This window comes from Saccopteryx bilineata, chromosome 7 (assembly GCF_036850765.1).
Source record: "Saccopteryx bilineata isolate mSacBil1 chromosome 7, mSacBil1_pri_phased_curated, whole genome shotgun sequence".
In the NCBI taxonomy this organism is placed as follows: domain Eukaryota; kingdom Metazoa; phylum Chordata; class Mammalia; order Chiroptera; family Emballonuridae; genus Saccopteryx; species Saccopteryx bilineata.
The window spans coordinates 14,372,656-14,389,601 of NC_089496.1; the positions used below are offsets into that span (position 1 = coordinate 14,372,656).

The 16,946-nt window shown below is 39.3% G+C and overlaps 1 protein-coding gene across 1 annotated transcript in view; it reads right to left on the reverse strand.

Annotated features, from left to right (window-relative positions):
* RELN (reelin) overlaps nucleotides 1-16,946 on the reverse strand; it is a 673,979-nt gene that overhangs the window by 56,999 nt on the left and 600,034 nt on the right. Inside the window, exons 49-50 of the mRNA XM_066238313.1 lie at nucleotides 5,202-5,395; nucleotides 186-442 (exon numbers count right to left, since the gene is read on the reverse strand). Coding sequence (XP_066094410.1) covers nucleotides 186-442; nucleotides 5,202-5,395 — 451 coding nt within the window. The remainder of the gene's footprint in view (nucleotides 1-185; nucleotides 443-5,201; nucleotides 5,396-16,946) is intronic.

The window sequence follows — 16,946 nt, forward strand, 5'->3', positions numbered from 1 at the left end:
CTTGAATGAAAGAAAAGATTTAGTTATAAGTTAAACCCGGAAAGTCGAGTAAAATAAAAGGGTGATCCCTTTCACTGTTCCTATACCATTTGAGAATCTGTAAAAGGTTTCATATTCCACTCTTTGAAAAGACTGAAATCCAAACTGCATTCCCACTGGATTTTTATTTAATTATGAAAAGTTACCTGTAGTTTTGTCCTCCATAAACATGTCGAAAGCGATCCTGCCGACAGGGCCGGCGTCTGCAGGGGAGCGCTCGTGCTGGGGCATGGGGGCGCTGCTGAAGGTGTCCAGCATCACCGTCCTCTGGTCGGCAGAGCCGGCGATGAGCACGTTGTCCACGGCCCAGTCGTTCTGGTCCAGGCCATCGTGTTGCGGCTGCCACCAGCGGAATCGAGTAGCAGCCTCTTTAGCATCAGGAGGGAGAAGGATATTCACAAATCTGTATGAAAATGATGGTGGGGGTGGGGAAAGTCTTGTCAAATGTCTCATATAAGGAAAAGATTTACAACCATGTCACATAGTGGGTGAAGAGAGGACATTGACTAAAATAACTTTAAAAAACCACGATGAATTGGCTTGATCGTATGAAGTCTCTCGAGTGACTCAAGTGGGGAAACAGAATGTGAATAATTCAAGTCTCTCGGAACCACCAACTTACTCAGCTGCCCCCAGGCAGGCCTTCGAGGGACTCCAAAACTTCCTGCTTGCCTGGCTGCTCTGGATCTGTGGGCCTAGATTATACACACTCAGCTAGACAGAAGCCAACTGACTTTTCTTTTGTCACCTTGGAGTTAATTTCATCTGGTTCCTTCTCTTGGCTCCTTGATTTCATTCTGCTCCCAATAAAGACTGGCAGTTTGCTCAAAATATGTGCACTAGATTGTGGCAGGATGTCTGGACATTCTTGCCTGACAGCAACAGGCTGTGTGTAACTACTTTATCAGTTGCTTGTGGTTTGACATTAATTTTGTCATTATGTTTTATTGAAAACATTATACTAAGAAATGCTGAGTGAGCACCATGGGCTAACAAGGCCAGTAAGCCATCCCTGACTTAGTCACTAAGGACAAACATGGAAGAACATGGCTCCACGCTCCAACATGCACCTTAACCAGCTAGAAATAATACCTCTTAGTCACAACTTACATTCACAACTCATAAAGTCTGCTGGGGAAAATAATTTCCTGAGGTTTATTCTCCTCTGCCTAAAATCTCCCTTTAATCCATGCTAACTCACCTCCCTTTACTTTCAAAGGTTGCCTCTTACTATTAGTGCTTCAGGACAGAGCCAACAAGTCCGAGTTCATCCTGTGAAGGACCCTTAGGCTGAGAGCTCTGATGATGACCCTTGTTGTTTTTGTCTTTTACACAGAAGAGATTTTGTTATTTTAGTTTTGTTTACATGTATCTTGTTGTTAGTTTCCTTTCCCTTCTCTCATTTATGTCTTTCTTGAGGAACAGTGAACAGGTTAGACACAGTGTTCCAGATGGGGATCAATCAAGATCCATTCAAAGCTAGGATGCTTTTACATGGGTCTGGGAGGCTGAGGACCCAGGTTCAAAACCCCGAGGTTGCTGACTTGAGTGTGGGCTAACCAGCTTGAGTATGGGGTTGCTGGCTTGAGCGTGGCATCATAAACATGACCCCATGGTCGCTGGCTTGAACCCAAGGTCACAGGCTTGAGCAAGGGGTCACTGGCTCAACTGGAGCTGCCCACTCAAGGCACATATGAGAAAGCAATCAATGATCAACTGAGGTGCTGCAACTATAGGTTGATGCTTCTCTCCCCCCTTCTTGTCTCTCTCTCTCTCAAAAAAAAAAAAGAAGGGCAAGGGGATGTTTTTAGTTGATTTCCAGTACCTGGATTGTAAATACTTTTTGGGACATGACAGCTTATTGGATCCTGGTCTTAGGGAAGGAGAGTGCAGATTGTGAGCCCTAGTCTTTCACTGTGTAGTTACGGAGAGTTTGGAGACCATCGTTCTGAAGAAAAACAGTCTTTTTCAAAGTTCATTTCCTCATGCATCTCAATTTTGAAGGTCATCTGAACCCCTTGAACCCTCTTTTTGTATGTTCATTCTGTAAGGTCTTTCTACAATTTATTTCCATTGATTTGGTGTGTTTAACATTTTAAAATTTACTCAATAATATCAGAAATCTATCCCTTCCTGGAGGGATGCACAATCAAACTTCATTACCCAGAGCAATTATCTTTTAGCTTTGTTTTTCTTTCCCGTTTCTAAATGAATTTATCTGATAAATTGTTGACCACCTTTTAGAAACCTTTGGAGTAGGAATTTATCGAAGGCTCCTGACAGTTTAAATCATGACCACTGTTCCTACCTTGGTCAATTAGTTTCTCCTCTAGAAAATGAAAGTAGATTAGACAGTTATTCTATTTTTAATTTTTTTCTTTTTTAGAGAGAGAGAGAGAGAGAGAGAGACAGAGAGACAGAGAGAGGGACAGATAGGGAAAGATAGACAGCAAGGGAGAAAGACAAAAAACATCAATCCTTTTTTGCAACACCGTAGTTGTTCATTGATTGCTTTCTCATATGTGCCTTGAGGGGGGGGAGGGGCTACAGCCACGCCAGAGACTGCTTGCTCAAGGCAGTGACCTTTGGGCTCAAGCTGGTGAGCCCGTCCTCAAGCCGTGACCTCGGGGTTTTGAACTTGGGTCCTCTGAGTCCCAGACTGATGTTCTATCCATTGCGCCACCACCTGGTCAGGCTAGACAGTTATATTTTGATCCTACAGAAACATAACTTTCTTCTCCCTGTACGTATCAGGATCTCACACTTGAGAGTATCACTTTTTCTTCCTTCCTCTTTCCCTTTCTCTTCCTTCCTCTTTCCCTTTCTCTTCCTTTCTCCCTCCCTCCTTCCTTCCTTCCTTCCTTCCTTCCTTCCTTCCTTCCTTCCTTCCTTCCTTCCTTCCTTCCTCCCTCCCTCCCTCCCTCCCTCCCTCCCTCTCTCCCTCCCACCCTCTCTCTCTCTCTCTTTTTTTTTTTTTTTTGAGAGAGAGGCAAGGACAGAGATGAGAATTATCAACTTGTAATTGTGGCACCTTAGTTGTTCATTGATTGCTTTCTCATATGTGCCTTGACCAGGGACTCCAGCTGAGCCAGTAAGCCTTGCTCAAGCTACCGACCTTGGGCTCAAGTCAGTAACCTTGGGCTTCAAGCCAGTGACCTTGGGCTTCAAGCCAGCTACCTTTGGGCTCAAGCCAGAAACCATGGGATCATGTCCATGATCCCATGCTCAAGCTGGTGACCCTGTGCTTAAGCCAGGTGAGTCCATGCTCAAGCTGGTGGCCTTGGGGTTTCAAACCTGGGACCTAAGCATCCCAGGTTGATACTCTAGCCACTGTGCCACCACTGGTCAGGAGAATCTTTATCACTTTCCATGAAGACCAAGTATATAGTTTATAGGGGTCCTCGTGTTAGAACAGTCTTGACATACAATGTTTTGAATTTACGACGCTCACTCCCATAAAAACTTAAAAAAACTGAGATGGTGTGTTTCAGCTTACGCTGTTGCTGTACTTACGGGCTACATGGGTGAACTAGTTTGGTTGTGCATGGCAGAAGGATATGCAGTAACACAGCCTATGAGTGAGGAAGTTGGCATTCCCCAATATGCTTACCTATGCCATTTTAGACTGTTAAAAGTACAACTGTTCTGTTTGTGTTAGGCTAGGGTTTGTTTCGACTTACACAAAAATTCGGGTTACATCACAGTCATAAGAACGGAACTGTGTTGTAACCTGAGGACCCCTACCTATACTTGGTCTATTATCTCCTACGAATAGATGAGCACATTTTTTGCAATATGACAACTTAGATTCTATTGGATTCTTTTATTGATATCCAACTTTAATCCAAGTGCAAAACTTAAATTTTTTGCTTGTGACAGAGACTGCTGGCATTTCCTCGATTGCTATTCTCCCCTCTTCCTTTATGATAGGAGCTCATCTTTATAGTCAGGCAAGCAGTCATCAGAATAAAGATAATGCATCCAGACACCCTTGCATCTGGGTGTGTCTCTGTGACTAGGTTCTGGCTACAGGAACGGGAATGAAACATGGGCAACTGTCAAGAAGTGTCCTTGAAGGGAGACAGCACACCCCCTTGCCTGTCCTCCTGCTGGCGGGAGTGTGCAGAGCCCCTTGGAAGCCCTGTCTTGGGCGTGACCACAGTACAAGGTAGAAGAAGCCTGCGCCTGTAGCCTCTCGCTGGGGGAAGCCCTGCAGCAGCCCTGTGCTATTTACATAAGAAAGGAAAAAATCCCCTTCATTTATGCTATTTTGGGTTTTCTGTCATTCAAGCTGAAGCTATTTTTAACTAATATATTGAATAGAAATAATCATTTATAATATTTTAAAATTGCTTTTATTTTACCCAATTTTTAGCCTATACCTGGTCTGCCATGAATTTAGGGATTATCTATGTCTAGTCTGTCTTCATCTTTTCTTTCTTGGGTGGGGTGCGTTTTCTCTTCTGGATTGGGCTGTATTCATTCCTCCCCTCCTCTGTCTCCTCCCCTCTCCTCTCCTCCAACCTTCTCCTTTCTCCTTCTTTCTCGTCTTGCCCTCCTCTTCCTTCTGCTTCTCCTACTTTAATAAATATGCTCTTTTCCTTTTTAACACCTTTTTGACTTTTCTAATCAGTCACATTAATTGCTTTCTGCCTTTCAAGAATATACATTTTTAAAAATGACCCATGCACTGTGTTTATTCAGGGTTTTTAAATACGGAATTGAAAACTAGACTCTTTAGATTTTTAAGGATATTTACCTTTTATTGTATTTATTTTTTAGCTTGCAATTCTCTAAAATGGAGTGAACACTATATAAATAAATAATTTTTGTTTCCATTTTCCCACAATGTTGTTGAACTTAATGAATTTATGTGGGTTTTTGTTTCATGAATTGACAAGACTTTTTGTGCTGGATCTATCCATTATTGGCCTTGTGATAATGTATTTTATCTTATTCTGGGATGTGAAAACTAGTTGGTCTTAACAACCCAAGCCAGCTTATCCATTTCAAAACCCTTATCTTCATTTCAGTCTCAGAGACATCCTCTACAGATGAGTAAGGTCGAGGTCCCCTTTGGTGCCTCTGATTGATGACTGGCGGATCTTACCAAGAATCTTTAATAATCATACTAGTTATTAGAGATAAAATAGAATACAAACCCAGGTTTACTGTACTGGTCATAGAAAATTTCCATTAGCAGGTTCCAGGTAATGCCTCCGTTGACAGAATACTCCAAGAGAACACCTTGGTTACGGTTGTTAGGTGTAATCAGACATCCATACATGAAGTAAAACTGGATAAACTCCGCGTTAGTGAGGTTTAGATCCGTGGTGACCAGCAGTCGAGTGCAACCCTAAGGAAAGCAGAATGCAACAGACAGGGATAAGGAACTGTGACTGCAGGTTATAGGTTTTCTATGGCTCCCACCCTTCTTATTTTTATTTTGTATTATAAGTCACATAGAGTTTTTTTTAATTTCTATAAACCCATGAAAAGTTTCATAGTTGAATGTATTTATTCTTGGCAAAAGATGACTTCAGTTTCAGAGGAAAATTACTTAGAAATTCTCCAAGGTTTGGAGCATTTCTTGGATATTAAATAACTGTTACAAGTCATTGGTGGGTTAACTGCAAAAGTGTTAGGCACAATGATATTGAATTTTGTTCTCAGTGTATATTGTTTAAATGAAGAAACAGGTAAATACGCCTATAAAATGTAGTATGACTTGGGGTGATTAACATACAATATATAGATGATGTATTATAGAATTACACCTGAAACCTATATAATTTTATTAACCAATGTCACCCAAAAAATTCAATAAAAATTAAAACAATATACTAAAGCAGTGGGTTCTCAAAGTGTGCACCAGGGCACACTGGTGTACCTTAGAACAGGGGTCCCCAAACTTTTTACACAGGGGGCCAGTTCACTGTCCCTCAGACCATTGGAGGGCCAGACTATAAAAAAAAACTATGAACAAATCCCGATGCACACTGCACATATCTTATTTTAAAGTAAAAAAAACCAAAACGGGAACAAATACAATATTTAAAATAAAGAACAAGTAAATTTAAATCAACAAACTGACCAATATTTCAATGGGAACTATGGGCCTGCTTTTGGCTAATGAGATGGTCAATGTCCGGTTCCATATTTGTCACTGCTAGCTGTAACAAGTGATATGACACGCTTCTGGAGCCGTGATGTGTGCGCCCCGCGTCACCGGAAGTAGTACTGTATGTATATGAGCAACGCCGCGCTTTGCGTCGCCGCCACATACAGTACTCCAGGAGCACAGGATGCTCCTCTCACTGACCACCAATGAAAGAGGTGACCCTTCTGGAAGTGTGGTGGGGGCTGGATAAATGGCCTCAGGGGGCCGCATGTGGCCCGCAGGCCGTAGTTTGGGGACCCCTGCCTTAGAAGATTTCCAGGTGCACCCTATGGTATTCCAGAGAAATATGTGCCTGTTGGGGACCAAAAAGCCAACATGGTTTTTGGAGTTTAGAGTTTTGGGGGACAGAGGTGTGGGGAATTGACTGTAAGCTGACAGTCTGCCCAACCCCCCACCTCACTTGCCTGATTAGGTTGCAAAAGGCTGTTACGCTGTGGTGCTGGATTGTTTACACTACCCCCCATGTTCCCCAGAAAGACTGGAGGTAAGTTTCTTCTATCCTTTGTTTGGTGTAAAGTTAAGATAATATGTATGGTGGGGGTTTTCTGCAGTTGGTAAAATTCTTGGGTTGCCTTGGAAACGTGATCAGAGACCATTGATTTGCTAATGGCCTCATTTTGCCCTATAAATAAAGGAAGATGCAGTTTTTGGTTGCACTTTGTTCCTGCCAGCACCTATTACAGGGCCCTCCATACCCTATATTTTCTTAACTCTGTATATTTTCTTAATTCTGCACCATTCCCACTCGGGACCTAGAATTACTGGCTGCACTGGTTCACGGCATGTGCCCAGATATAAAAATAAATATAGTTACTTTATTAGACCATTTCATTACGGAAATACCGCTCTTTTTGTTAACACATTATTATTATATTTATTATTAACATATCATTATATTATTTTTAGATAAACACACCCAAATAAAATGGATAGATTTCTCAAAAAGAAGCATGATATTGAAGAATCCAATTCTGGAAGTGAGCAAAAGTTAAGTGTAAATAAAATAGGACTTCAAGGTTGATGGGCAGAATTTAATTTATAGCATTTTCCATCACTTAACACTGAACAATACAATTAGATTAGAAACCCATTCATGGAAGCTTCAAGTGATTTTGGTTTAACATTAACAGAAGAAGAGGAACTGGCAGCTATATTCACTGATTGTGTATTGATGATTAAACATAAGGAATCATCTCTTGAAGCCTTTTGGATTTCTATAAAAGAATATGTGGCAATATCTAAAAAAGCTTTGAACACTTTACTACAATTTTCAACATCCTAGTTCGGTGAATTAGGATTTTTCTACCCTCAACACAAGAGTAAAAAGAGAGGAATTCTTCAATGTATTGATGAGGAAATGAGAGTTTGCCTTTCAAATATATGCCCAAACATTGAAGAAATTGCTAGGACACATCAGGCTCATGTTTCTCATAAACACAAGAATGAAAAAACTTAACACATTCGTGCTGGGACCTGCTGAATTTACTAAATCTTACTAAGAATGTATCTATATATATAAAAAGATCACTTTTTTGTAGTTTTTTTATTTTTTAACCCCTCTTTTTTACAAATTCTAAAAAGCATAACTCAAAAAATGTAACATAAAAATGTTTTTTAATGTCAGAATAAATTGAATTTTGTTGTATTTATTTCATTTAATTACCATAAAAACATGCTTGGACTTAATATTTGACTTAATTATTATATCATATTTCTCAGAAATTTGTGTATAGTGCGCCTACAATTATTTTTAGGATTTTAAATGCGCCCTGACTTCAAAAAGTTTGAGAACCACTGTACTAAAGTCCAGCCCGACCAGGTGGTAGCACAGTGAATATAGAGTTGGACTGGGATGTGGAGGACCCAGGTTCTAAACCCCGAGGTCTCTGGCTTGAGTGCAGGCTCACCAGCTGGAGCACGGGGTTGCTAGCTTGAGTGTGGGCTCATAGACATGATTCCATGTTCACTGGCTTGAGCCCAAAGGTCGCTGGCTTGAAGCCCAAGGTCACTGGCTTGAGCCCAAGGTCTCTGGCTTGAGCAAGGATTCAGCTGCTCTGCTGTAGCCCCCCTCCCATCAAGGCACATATGAGAAAGCAATCAATAAACAACTAAGTTGCCACAATAAAGAACTGATGCTTCTCATCTCTCTCCTTCCTGTCTGTCTGTCCTTATCTGTCCCTCTCTCTGTCTCTGTCTCTCTCTCACACACATATACACTCTCTCTCTCTCTCTCTCTCTCTCTATATATATATATAATATACACACACTAAAGTCCAATACACATAAAAAACAAAATAGACTTTGAATATACATAAACCTGAAATATCAGAATGACAAACCCTAAAGACATTTATGGACACAAATTGTTAGGAGGGCTATTATTATTTTAATACTAGTATAATAATAGAATATTTAATTTGATAGAAATCATAATAGTAATCACTTGAATTAAAAAAAATCTGGGTAGGCATAAATTAGAGAGCTTTTCAATTCTAGTTAATTTTCCAATAGATGACTTTTTTAAGGGTTAATTAAAAATTTTTTAATTGAATTTATTGCGATGACATTGGTTAATGAAATTAGTTTCAGGTGTACAGTATATTCTATTGTGTGCTCACCACCCCAAGTCAAGTCTCCATCACCATTTACCCCTCCTTTACCCTCTCCTGCCTCCCCCACCCCTCTTTATCTCTTGTCAAGTCACACGGTATTATAAGACTCACTCTCTTATCATCTCTCTTGTTATACTTGCTCCTAGCATGGTCTCTACCACACAGTAGGCACAGTACTCAGTAAATATCTGCTAAACTCTGAAATTTCAGTATTAGGACTTACTTGCAAAGGGCAATGTATCTAAGAAGACTCTCTTCTAGTTCTTTTTTTTTTTTTTTAATAAATTTTTATTAATGGTAATGGGATGACATTAATAAATCAGGGTACATATATTCAAAGAAAACATGTCTAGGTTATTTTGTCATTAAATTATGTTTCATACCCCTCGCCCAAAGTCAGATTGTCCTTCATCACCCTCTATCTAGTTCTCTGTGCCCCTCCCCCTCCCCCTAACTCTCTACCTCCCTCCCTCCCATGTCCTCCCTCCTCCCACCCCTGGTAACCACCACACTCTTGTCCATGTCTCTTAGTCTCATTTTTATGTTCCACCAATGTATGGAATCATGTAGTTCTTGTTTTTTTCTAATTTACTTATTTCACTCCGTATAATGTTATCAAGATCCCACCATTTTGCTGTAAATGATCTGATGTCATCATTTCTTATGGCTGAGTAGTATTCCATAGTGTGTAGTATTCCATAGTGTATATGTGCCACATCTTCTTTATCCAGTCTTCTATTGAAGGGCTTTTTGGTTGTTTCCATGTCTTGGCCACTGTGAACAGTGCTGCAATGAACATGGGGCTACATGTGTCTTTACGTATCAATGTTTCTGAGGTTTTGGGGTATATACACAGTAGAGGGATTGCTGGGTCATAAGGTAGTTCTATTTTCAGTTTTTTGAGGAACCACCATACTTTCCTCCATAACGGTTGTACTACTTTACAGTCCCACCAACAGTGGATGAGAGTTTCCTTTTCTCCGCAGCCTCTCCAACATTTGCTATTACCCGTCTTGTTGATAATAGCTAATCTAACAGGGGTGAGGTGGTATCTCATTTTAGTTTTGATTTGCATTTCTCTAATAACTAATGAAGCTGAGCATCTTTTCATATATCTGTTGGCCATTTGTATCTCTTCCTGGGAGAAGTGTCTGTTCATGTCCTCTTCCCATTTTTTTATTGGATTGTTTGTTTGTTGTTGAGTTTTATGAGTTCTTTGTAAATTTTGGATATTAGGCCATTATCTGAGCTGTTGTTTGAAAATATCATTTCCCATTTAGTTGGCTGTCTGTTTATTTTGATATCAGTTTCTCTTGCTGAGCAAAAACTTTTAATTCTGATGTAGTCCCATTCATTTATCTTTGCCTTCACTTCTCTTGCCATTGGAGTCAAGTTCATAAAATGTTCTTTAAAACCCAGGTCCATGATTTTAGTACCTATGTCTTCTTCTATGTACTTTATTGTTTCAGGTCTTATATTTAGGTCTTTGATCCATTTTGAATTAATTTTAGTACACGGGGACAGGCTGTAGTCGAGTTTCATTCTTTTGCATGTGGCTTTCCAGTTTTCCCAACACCATTTGTTGAAGAGGCTTTCTTTTCTCCATTGTGTGTTGTTGGCCCCTTTATCAAAAATTATTTGACCATATATATGTGGTTTTACTTCTGGGCTTTCTATTCTGTTCCATTGGTCTGAGTGTCTATTTTTCTGCCAATACCATGCTGTTTTGATTATCGTGGCCCTATAATATAGTTTGAAGTCAGGTATTGTAATGCCCCCAGCTTCATTCTTTTTCCTTAGGATTGTTTTGGCTATTTGGGGTTTTTTATAGTTCCATATAAATCTGATGATTTTTTGTTCCATTTCTTTAAAAAATCTCATAGGAATTTTGATGGGAATTGCATTAAATTTATATATTGCTTTGGGTAATATGGCCATTTTAATTATATTTATTCTTCCTATCCAAGAACAAGGAATATTTTTCCATCTCATTGTGTCTTTTTCTATTTCTCTTAATAATGCCTTGTAGTTTTCGTTATATAGGTCCTTTACATTCTTTGTTATGTTTATTCCTAGGTATTTTATTTTTTTTGTTGCAATCGTGAAGGGGATTATTCTTTTGAGTTCCTTCTCAGTTGTTTCATTGTTGGCATATAGAAAGGCTATGGACTTTTGTATGTTAATTTTGTATCCTGCGACCTTACTGTATTGGTTTATTGTTTCTAATAATCTTTTTGTGGAGTCCTTTGGGTTTTCGATGTATAGGATCATATCATCAGCAAAAAGTGATACCTTTACTTCTTCTTTTCCGATATGGATGCCTTTTATTTCTTTGTCTTGTCTGATTGCTCTGGCCAGAACTTCTAGCACCATGTTAAATAAGAGTGGAGAGAGTGGACAACCCTGTCTTGTTCCTGATTTAAGGTAGACAGTCCTCAGTTTTATGCCGTTTAATATGATGTTGGCTGATGGTTTATCATATATGGCTTTCATCATGTTGAGATATTTTCCTTCTATACCCATTTTGTTGAGAATCTTAAACATAAATTTGTGTTGTATTTTATCAAAAGCCTTTTCTGCATCTATTGATAAGATCATGTGGTTTTTGTTCTTTGTTTTGTTGATATGGTGTATTACGTTAACCGTTTTACGTATGTTGAACCATCCTTGAGATTCTGGGATGAATCCCACTTGATCATGATGTATTATTTTTTTAATATGTTGTTGTATTCGGTTTGCCAGTATTTTGTTTAGTATTTTAGCATCTGTATTCATTAGAGATATTGGTCTGTAGTTTTCTTTCTTTGTGCCATCCTTGCCAGGTTTTGGTATGAGGGTTATGTTGGCCTCATAAAATGTGTTTGGAAGTATTGCTTCTTCTTCAATTTTTTGGAAGACTTTGAGTAGAATAGGAACCAAGTCTTCTTTGAATGTTTGATAAAATTCGCTGGTATAGCTGTCTGGGCCTGGACTTTTATTTTTGGGGAGGTTTTTAATAGTTTTTTCTATTTCCTCCCTGCTGATTGGTCTGTTTAGGCTTTCTGCTTCTTCATGACTCAGTCTAGGAAGGTTGTATTGTTCTAGGAATTTATCCATTTCTTCTAGATTGTTGTATTTGGTGGCATATAATTTTTCATAGTATTCTACAATAATTCTTTGTATATCTATGATGTCTGTGGTGATCTCTCCTCTTTCATTTTGGATTTTATTTATTTGAGTCCTGTGCCTTTTTTCCTTGGTGAGTCTTGCCAAGGGTTTGTCAATTTTGTTGATCTTTTCAAAGAACCAGCTCCTTGTTCTATTAATTTTTTCTATAGTTTTTCTGTTCTCTATTTCATTTATTTCTGCTCTGATTTTTATTATCTCCTTTCTTCGGCTGGTTTTGGGTTGTCTTTGTTCTTCTTTTTCTAGTTCCTTAAGGTGTGAAGTTAAGTGGTTTACTTCGGCTCTCTCTTGTTTGTTCATATAGGCCTGAAGTGATATGAACTTTCCTCTTATTACTGCTTTTGCTGCATCCCAGAGATTCTGATATGTCGTATTTTCATTTTCATTTGTCTGTATATATCTTTTGATCTCTGCACTTATTTCTTCTTTGACCCATTCATTTTTTAGAAGTACGTTGTTTATTTTCCACATTTTTGTGGGTTTTCCCCCCTCTTTTTTGCAGTTGAATTGTAGTTTCAAGGCTTTATGATCAGAGAATATGCTTGGTACAATTTCAATTTTTCTAAATTTGCTGATATTGTCTTTGTGGCCCAACATATGGTCAATTCTTGAGAATGTTCCATGTACACTAGAGAAAAATGTATACTCTGTCGCTTTGGGATGAAGTGTCCTGTAGATGTCTATCATATCCAGGTGTTCTAGTATTTCGTTTAAGGCCACTATATCTTTATTGATTCTCTGTTTGGATGACTGATCTAGAGCCGTCAGTGGTGTATTGAGGTCTCCAAGTATGATTGTATTTTTGTTAGTTTTTGTTTTAAGGTAATAAGTAGCTGTCTTATATATTTTGGTGCTCCTTGGTTTGGTGCATATATATTAAGGATTGTTATGTCTTCTTGATTCAACTTCCCCTTAATCATTATGAAATGACCATTTTTGTCTCTGAGTACTTTTGCTGTCTTGTAGTCAGCATTATTAGATATGAGTATTGCTACACCTGCTTTTTTTGGGTGTTGTTTACTTGTAGTATTGTTTTCCAGCCTTTCCCTTTGAATTTGTTTTTATCCTTGTTGCTTAGATGTGTTTCTTGTAGGCAGCATATAGTTGGATTTTCTTTTTTAATCCATTCTTCTACTCTGTGTCTTTTTATTGGTAAGTTTAATCCATTTACATTTAGTGTAATTATTGACACTTGTGGGTTCCCTACTGCCATTTTATAAATTGCTTTCTGTTAGTTTTGTATCTTGTTTGATTCTTCTCTTTTGTTTTTCTATCATTTGTTTTTGTTTGTTTGTGTTCCATACTTCTTTCCTCTGTTGCTACCTTTTTTAAGTCAAGTGTTTTTGTGGTGGTTTTTTCAAGGGTGGTTACCATTAAGTAATGAAAAGGGTATCTACCATATTCATTGTAGTACCCTATCTTATGAGTATTTCTGCACTTCATCGTCCTTTGCTACTGTTAATCTCCATCCTCTCCCCCCTTTTTTTCCTTTGTTGTCACAGTTTAAGTTTGGTTTTATTGTGTTCTTGGTGGAGCTGTTACTTGTGGTTTTGTTTTCTTTTGTTCTTTGAATCTGGTTGGAAAACCCCCTTTAGTATTTCCTGGAGTGGGGGCTTTCTGCTGATAAATTCTCTCATCTTTTCTGTATTTGTGAATGTTTTTATATCTCCTTCGTACTTGAAGGATAGCTTTGATGGGTATAGTATTCTTGGCTGAAAGTTCCTCTCTTTCAGGGCTTTAAATATTGGGGTCCACTCTCTTCTAGCTTGTAGAGTTTCTGCTGAGAAATCTGATGATAATCTAATAGGCCTTCCTTTATATGTTGTACTCTTCTTTTCCCTGGCTGCCTTGAGAATTTTTTCTTTGTCATTGGTTTGTGTCATCTTTATTATGATGTGCCTTGGAGTGGGTTTGTTAGGGTTAAGAAAACTAGGAGTTCTGTTTGCTTCTTGAATTTGAGGCTTTAGTTCTTTCCACAGGCTTGGGAAGTCCTCGTCTATTATTTGTTTGAGTATATTCTCCATTCCATTTTCTTTCTCTTCTCCCTCTGATATACCTATTATTCTTATGTTATTCTTTCTGATGGAGTCAGACAATTCCTGTAGGGCTTTCTCGTTTTTTATTATTTTTGAGTCTCTTTCTTCTTCTGTTGTGCCTCAAGTTGCTTGTCTTCTATTTCACTAATCCTATCTTCTATCTGGGCTGTTCTGTTAGCTAAGCTTGTTACCTCAAGCTCACGAGTTTTTCAGCTCGTGAATTGAGTTTTTCATTTCTGTTTGATTTGTTTTTATAGTTTCAATTTCCTTGGTAATATATTCTTTGTGTTTATTGAGTTGTTTTCTGATCTCCCTAAATTGCCTTTCTGTGTTTTCTTGTATATCTCTGAGTATTTTTAAGATTTCTATTTTAAATTCTCTGTCATTTAGCTCCAAGGCTTCCAATATGTTAAGTCTTTTCTCCATAGATTTTTCCACATCTATTTGTGTTACCTCTCTATCTTTTGTATCCATAATATTCGATTTCTTCTTTCTTATTGGCATCTGAGGGTGTTCTTGTTGATAGCACTAATTAGAATTAATAAAGAGTAAAAAGTAAAAAAAAAAAAAAAAAAAAAGGTAAAACACCCCACAAAAAAAAAACAGTAATAATTTATTATTTCTCCCTTTTTTCTTTCTTCTCTTTCCCTCCTCTCCCCTGCTCAGGGAAATATCGTGATGACCTGTGAATTATATTATGCTAAATGGAACAAAAACTGCCTATAATGGAGGGCCTGATTTGGGGTGAAGAGTTCAAGGGGCAAAAAAAGGGAGTAGGGACCTACTAAATTCAAAAAAAAAAAAGGAAGAAAATCTTAGACAAGCATAAGATGATTTGCTTGTAAGTGATGGTCGACTAAGAGATATAATGAGAGGGATAAGAGGGAACCAGAAAAAAGGAGAAAAAAGAAGAATAATAAAGAAGAAAAAAATAAAAATAATAAGTAAAAATCTGTTGTATTAAGTGGAGCGAAGACTAAATACAATGGAGACCTTGGGTTGGGAGGAATGCTAGTGAGTTAAAAGGCAATGTAAAAAGTACCCAAAATGCCACAAAAATAAACAAACAAACAAACAAAAAACATAAACAGAAGCAAAAAAGAAAAATAAAACCAAAAAAATCCCTTGAGTCCCAAATTAAATAATTTGTTTGTGATTGAGGATTAAATAGGAGGAAAAGTAAAACGAGAAAAGAAAAAACAAATAGAAAGGAAAAAATAAGAAAAAGAGAAAAATGAAGGAAGAAAAAAAAAGGAAGAGAAAAAAACAAAATAAAGCAAAACAAAAAAAAAAAGAGGAGAGAGTGAGAGTTAAGTGTTTTAGAGTGTAACCTTAAAGGAGGGTGAGGATGAAGAAAAGAAATAAAATGTAACACTCATGGGTAGTGTAGTTCAAGAAAAGGGAAGCATAAGATGGGCAGAGAATAAAAGGACCGAGGTGGAGGAAATAGAAATAATAATAATAAAGGCAATAAGATAGAAGAAACAACAACAACAAAAAAATTAGTGGAACAAGTTGTAAAATCTGTGGATTTTTCTTGATTTTGAGAGGTTAACTTCTTCCTTTTTCTTTTCTCTCCCTCTTCCTGGTCGGTGACTCTGTACCCCAGGCTCTGCCCCTGTGTCACACTTAGGTAGGGATTTGCAGTTGATGGGATTCTATGGCAATGTCACATAATTGGCTTTAGTCTTGCTGGTAGTCAAGGCTTGTTGGCGTTTGCAGGGTCCAACGATGAGAGAGTTTGCTTTCCTGGAATCTCTCTCCTAGTCCCCCCTTCCTGAATTAGCAGCCTGGTGATGCAGCTATAAGGCTGCAACTGCTTCTGCCTGGGGAGTAAGAGGCTCAAAGAACTAGGAAATCCCCACTCTATCCCCACTCAGCGCAAGGCTTTGGGAAAGGCTCTGGCAGTCAGAGCCTCCAGTGTAATCAGGCGGGGGTGGGAGTCAATTGTTGTCAAGGTGACTGTTCAGCGCCTAGCATTCAGTTGGACCACTCAACCCAGGCTTTCCACACTTTGTAGCCTGTTTTGGCTGGGAAGAAGAGGCACTAGTCTCTGCTTGCGACTAGTGTAGTATAGATCTTATTATCTGCCAAGTCCCTCTTGTTAGCGTTTATCCCTGAATATGGAGACTCTATCAATCAGAAGTTGCCCCCTCCCCTTTAGCGAGAGGCACTAAAAAATATCACGCCTCTTGTCTTGGATCGCTGAACTGAGAGAGATCTTTTCAATTAGAGCCCTGTGGGTGCGCAGATTTCATGGGTTAAGCTAATTTCAGTGATTGGGTCCGCAGCTGTGCTCCCGAAGGTATTTCAGGCTGCCTGCGCGCCCCTCCCCCAACGCTTAATTGTTAGCTTGAATGGCTGGGTGAGGTGCCCCGCCCATGGCGAGAATTTCCCAAGTAGGAAAGACCGCCCTGGCGCCTCTCCCGCTCGCCCCGCCGCTGGCGGCTGGGTCGCACCGGGCGCAGGATAATGGGGCACCCTGGGTGTGCGTGCCAGTAGGGCACTCTGGGTGCGTGGGACGCCCAGGGCACGCGCGCGAATGGGGTGCTCCAGGCACCAGTGGCTGGGGACTCTCACTCGCAGTGCGCGGGCCGCTGGGAATGTTAGCGGTGCTCGCTCTGTGACCGGACCGCGGCACCAGGCGCACGTCGGCCGCCGCTCCCTGAGTGTGGGCCGACTCACCACAGGCGCACTCCCTCCGCAGCTTGAATGAAGATTCAAGTGATAACAGTCCTTTTGCTTTCAGTTTGTGTGGAACTCCGGAATGCTCTGAGGATAAATTTTTCTGTTTCTAGTTGATAAATTTGTTGTGATTTTGGGGAGATCTGTCGGACGCGCTGCTCACGGCGCCATTTCCGTGACGTCACCTCTAGTTCTTTATAAGATGAGAGCTGGAATTAAAATAACTGT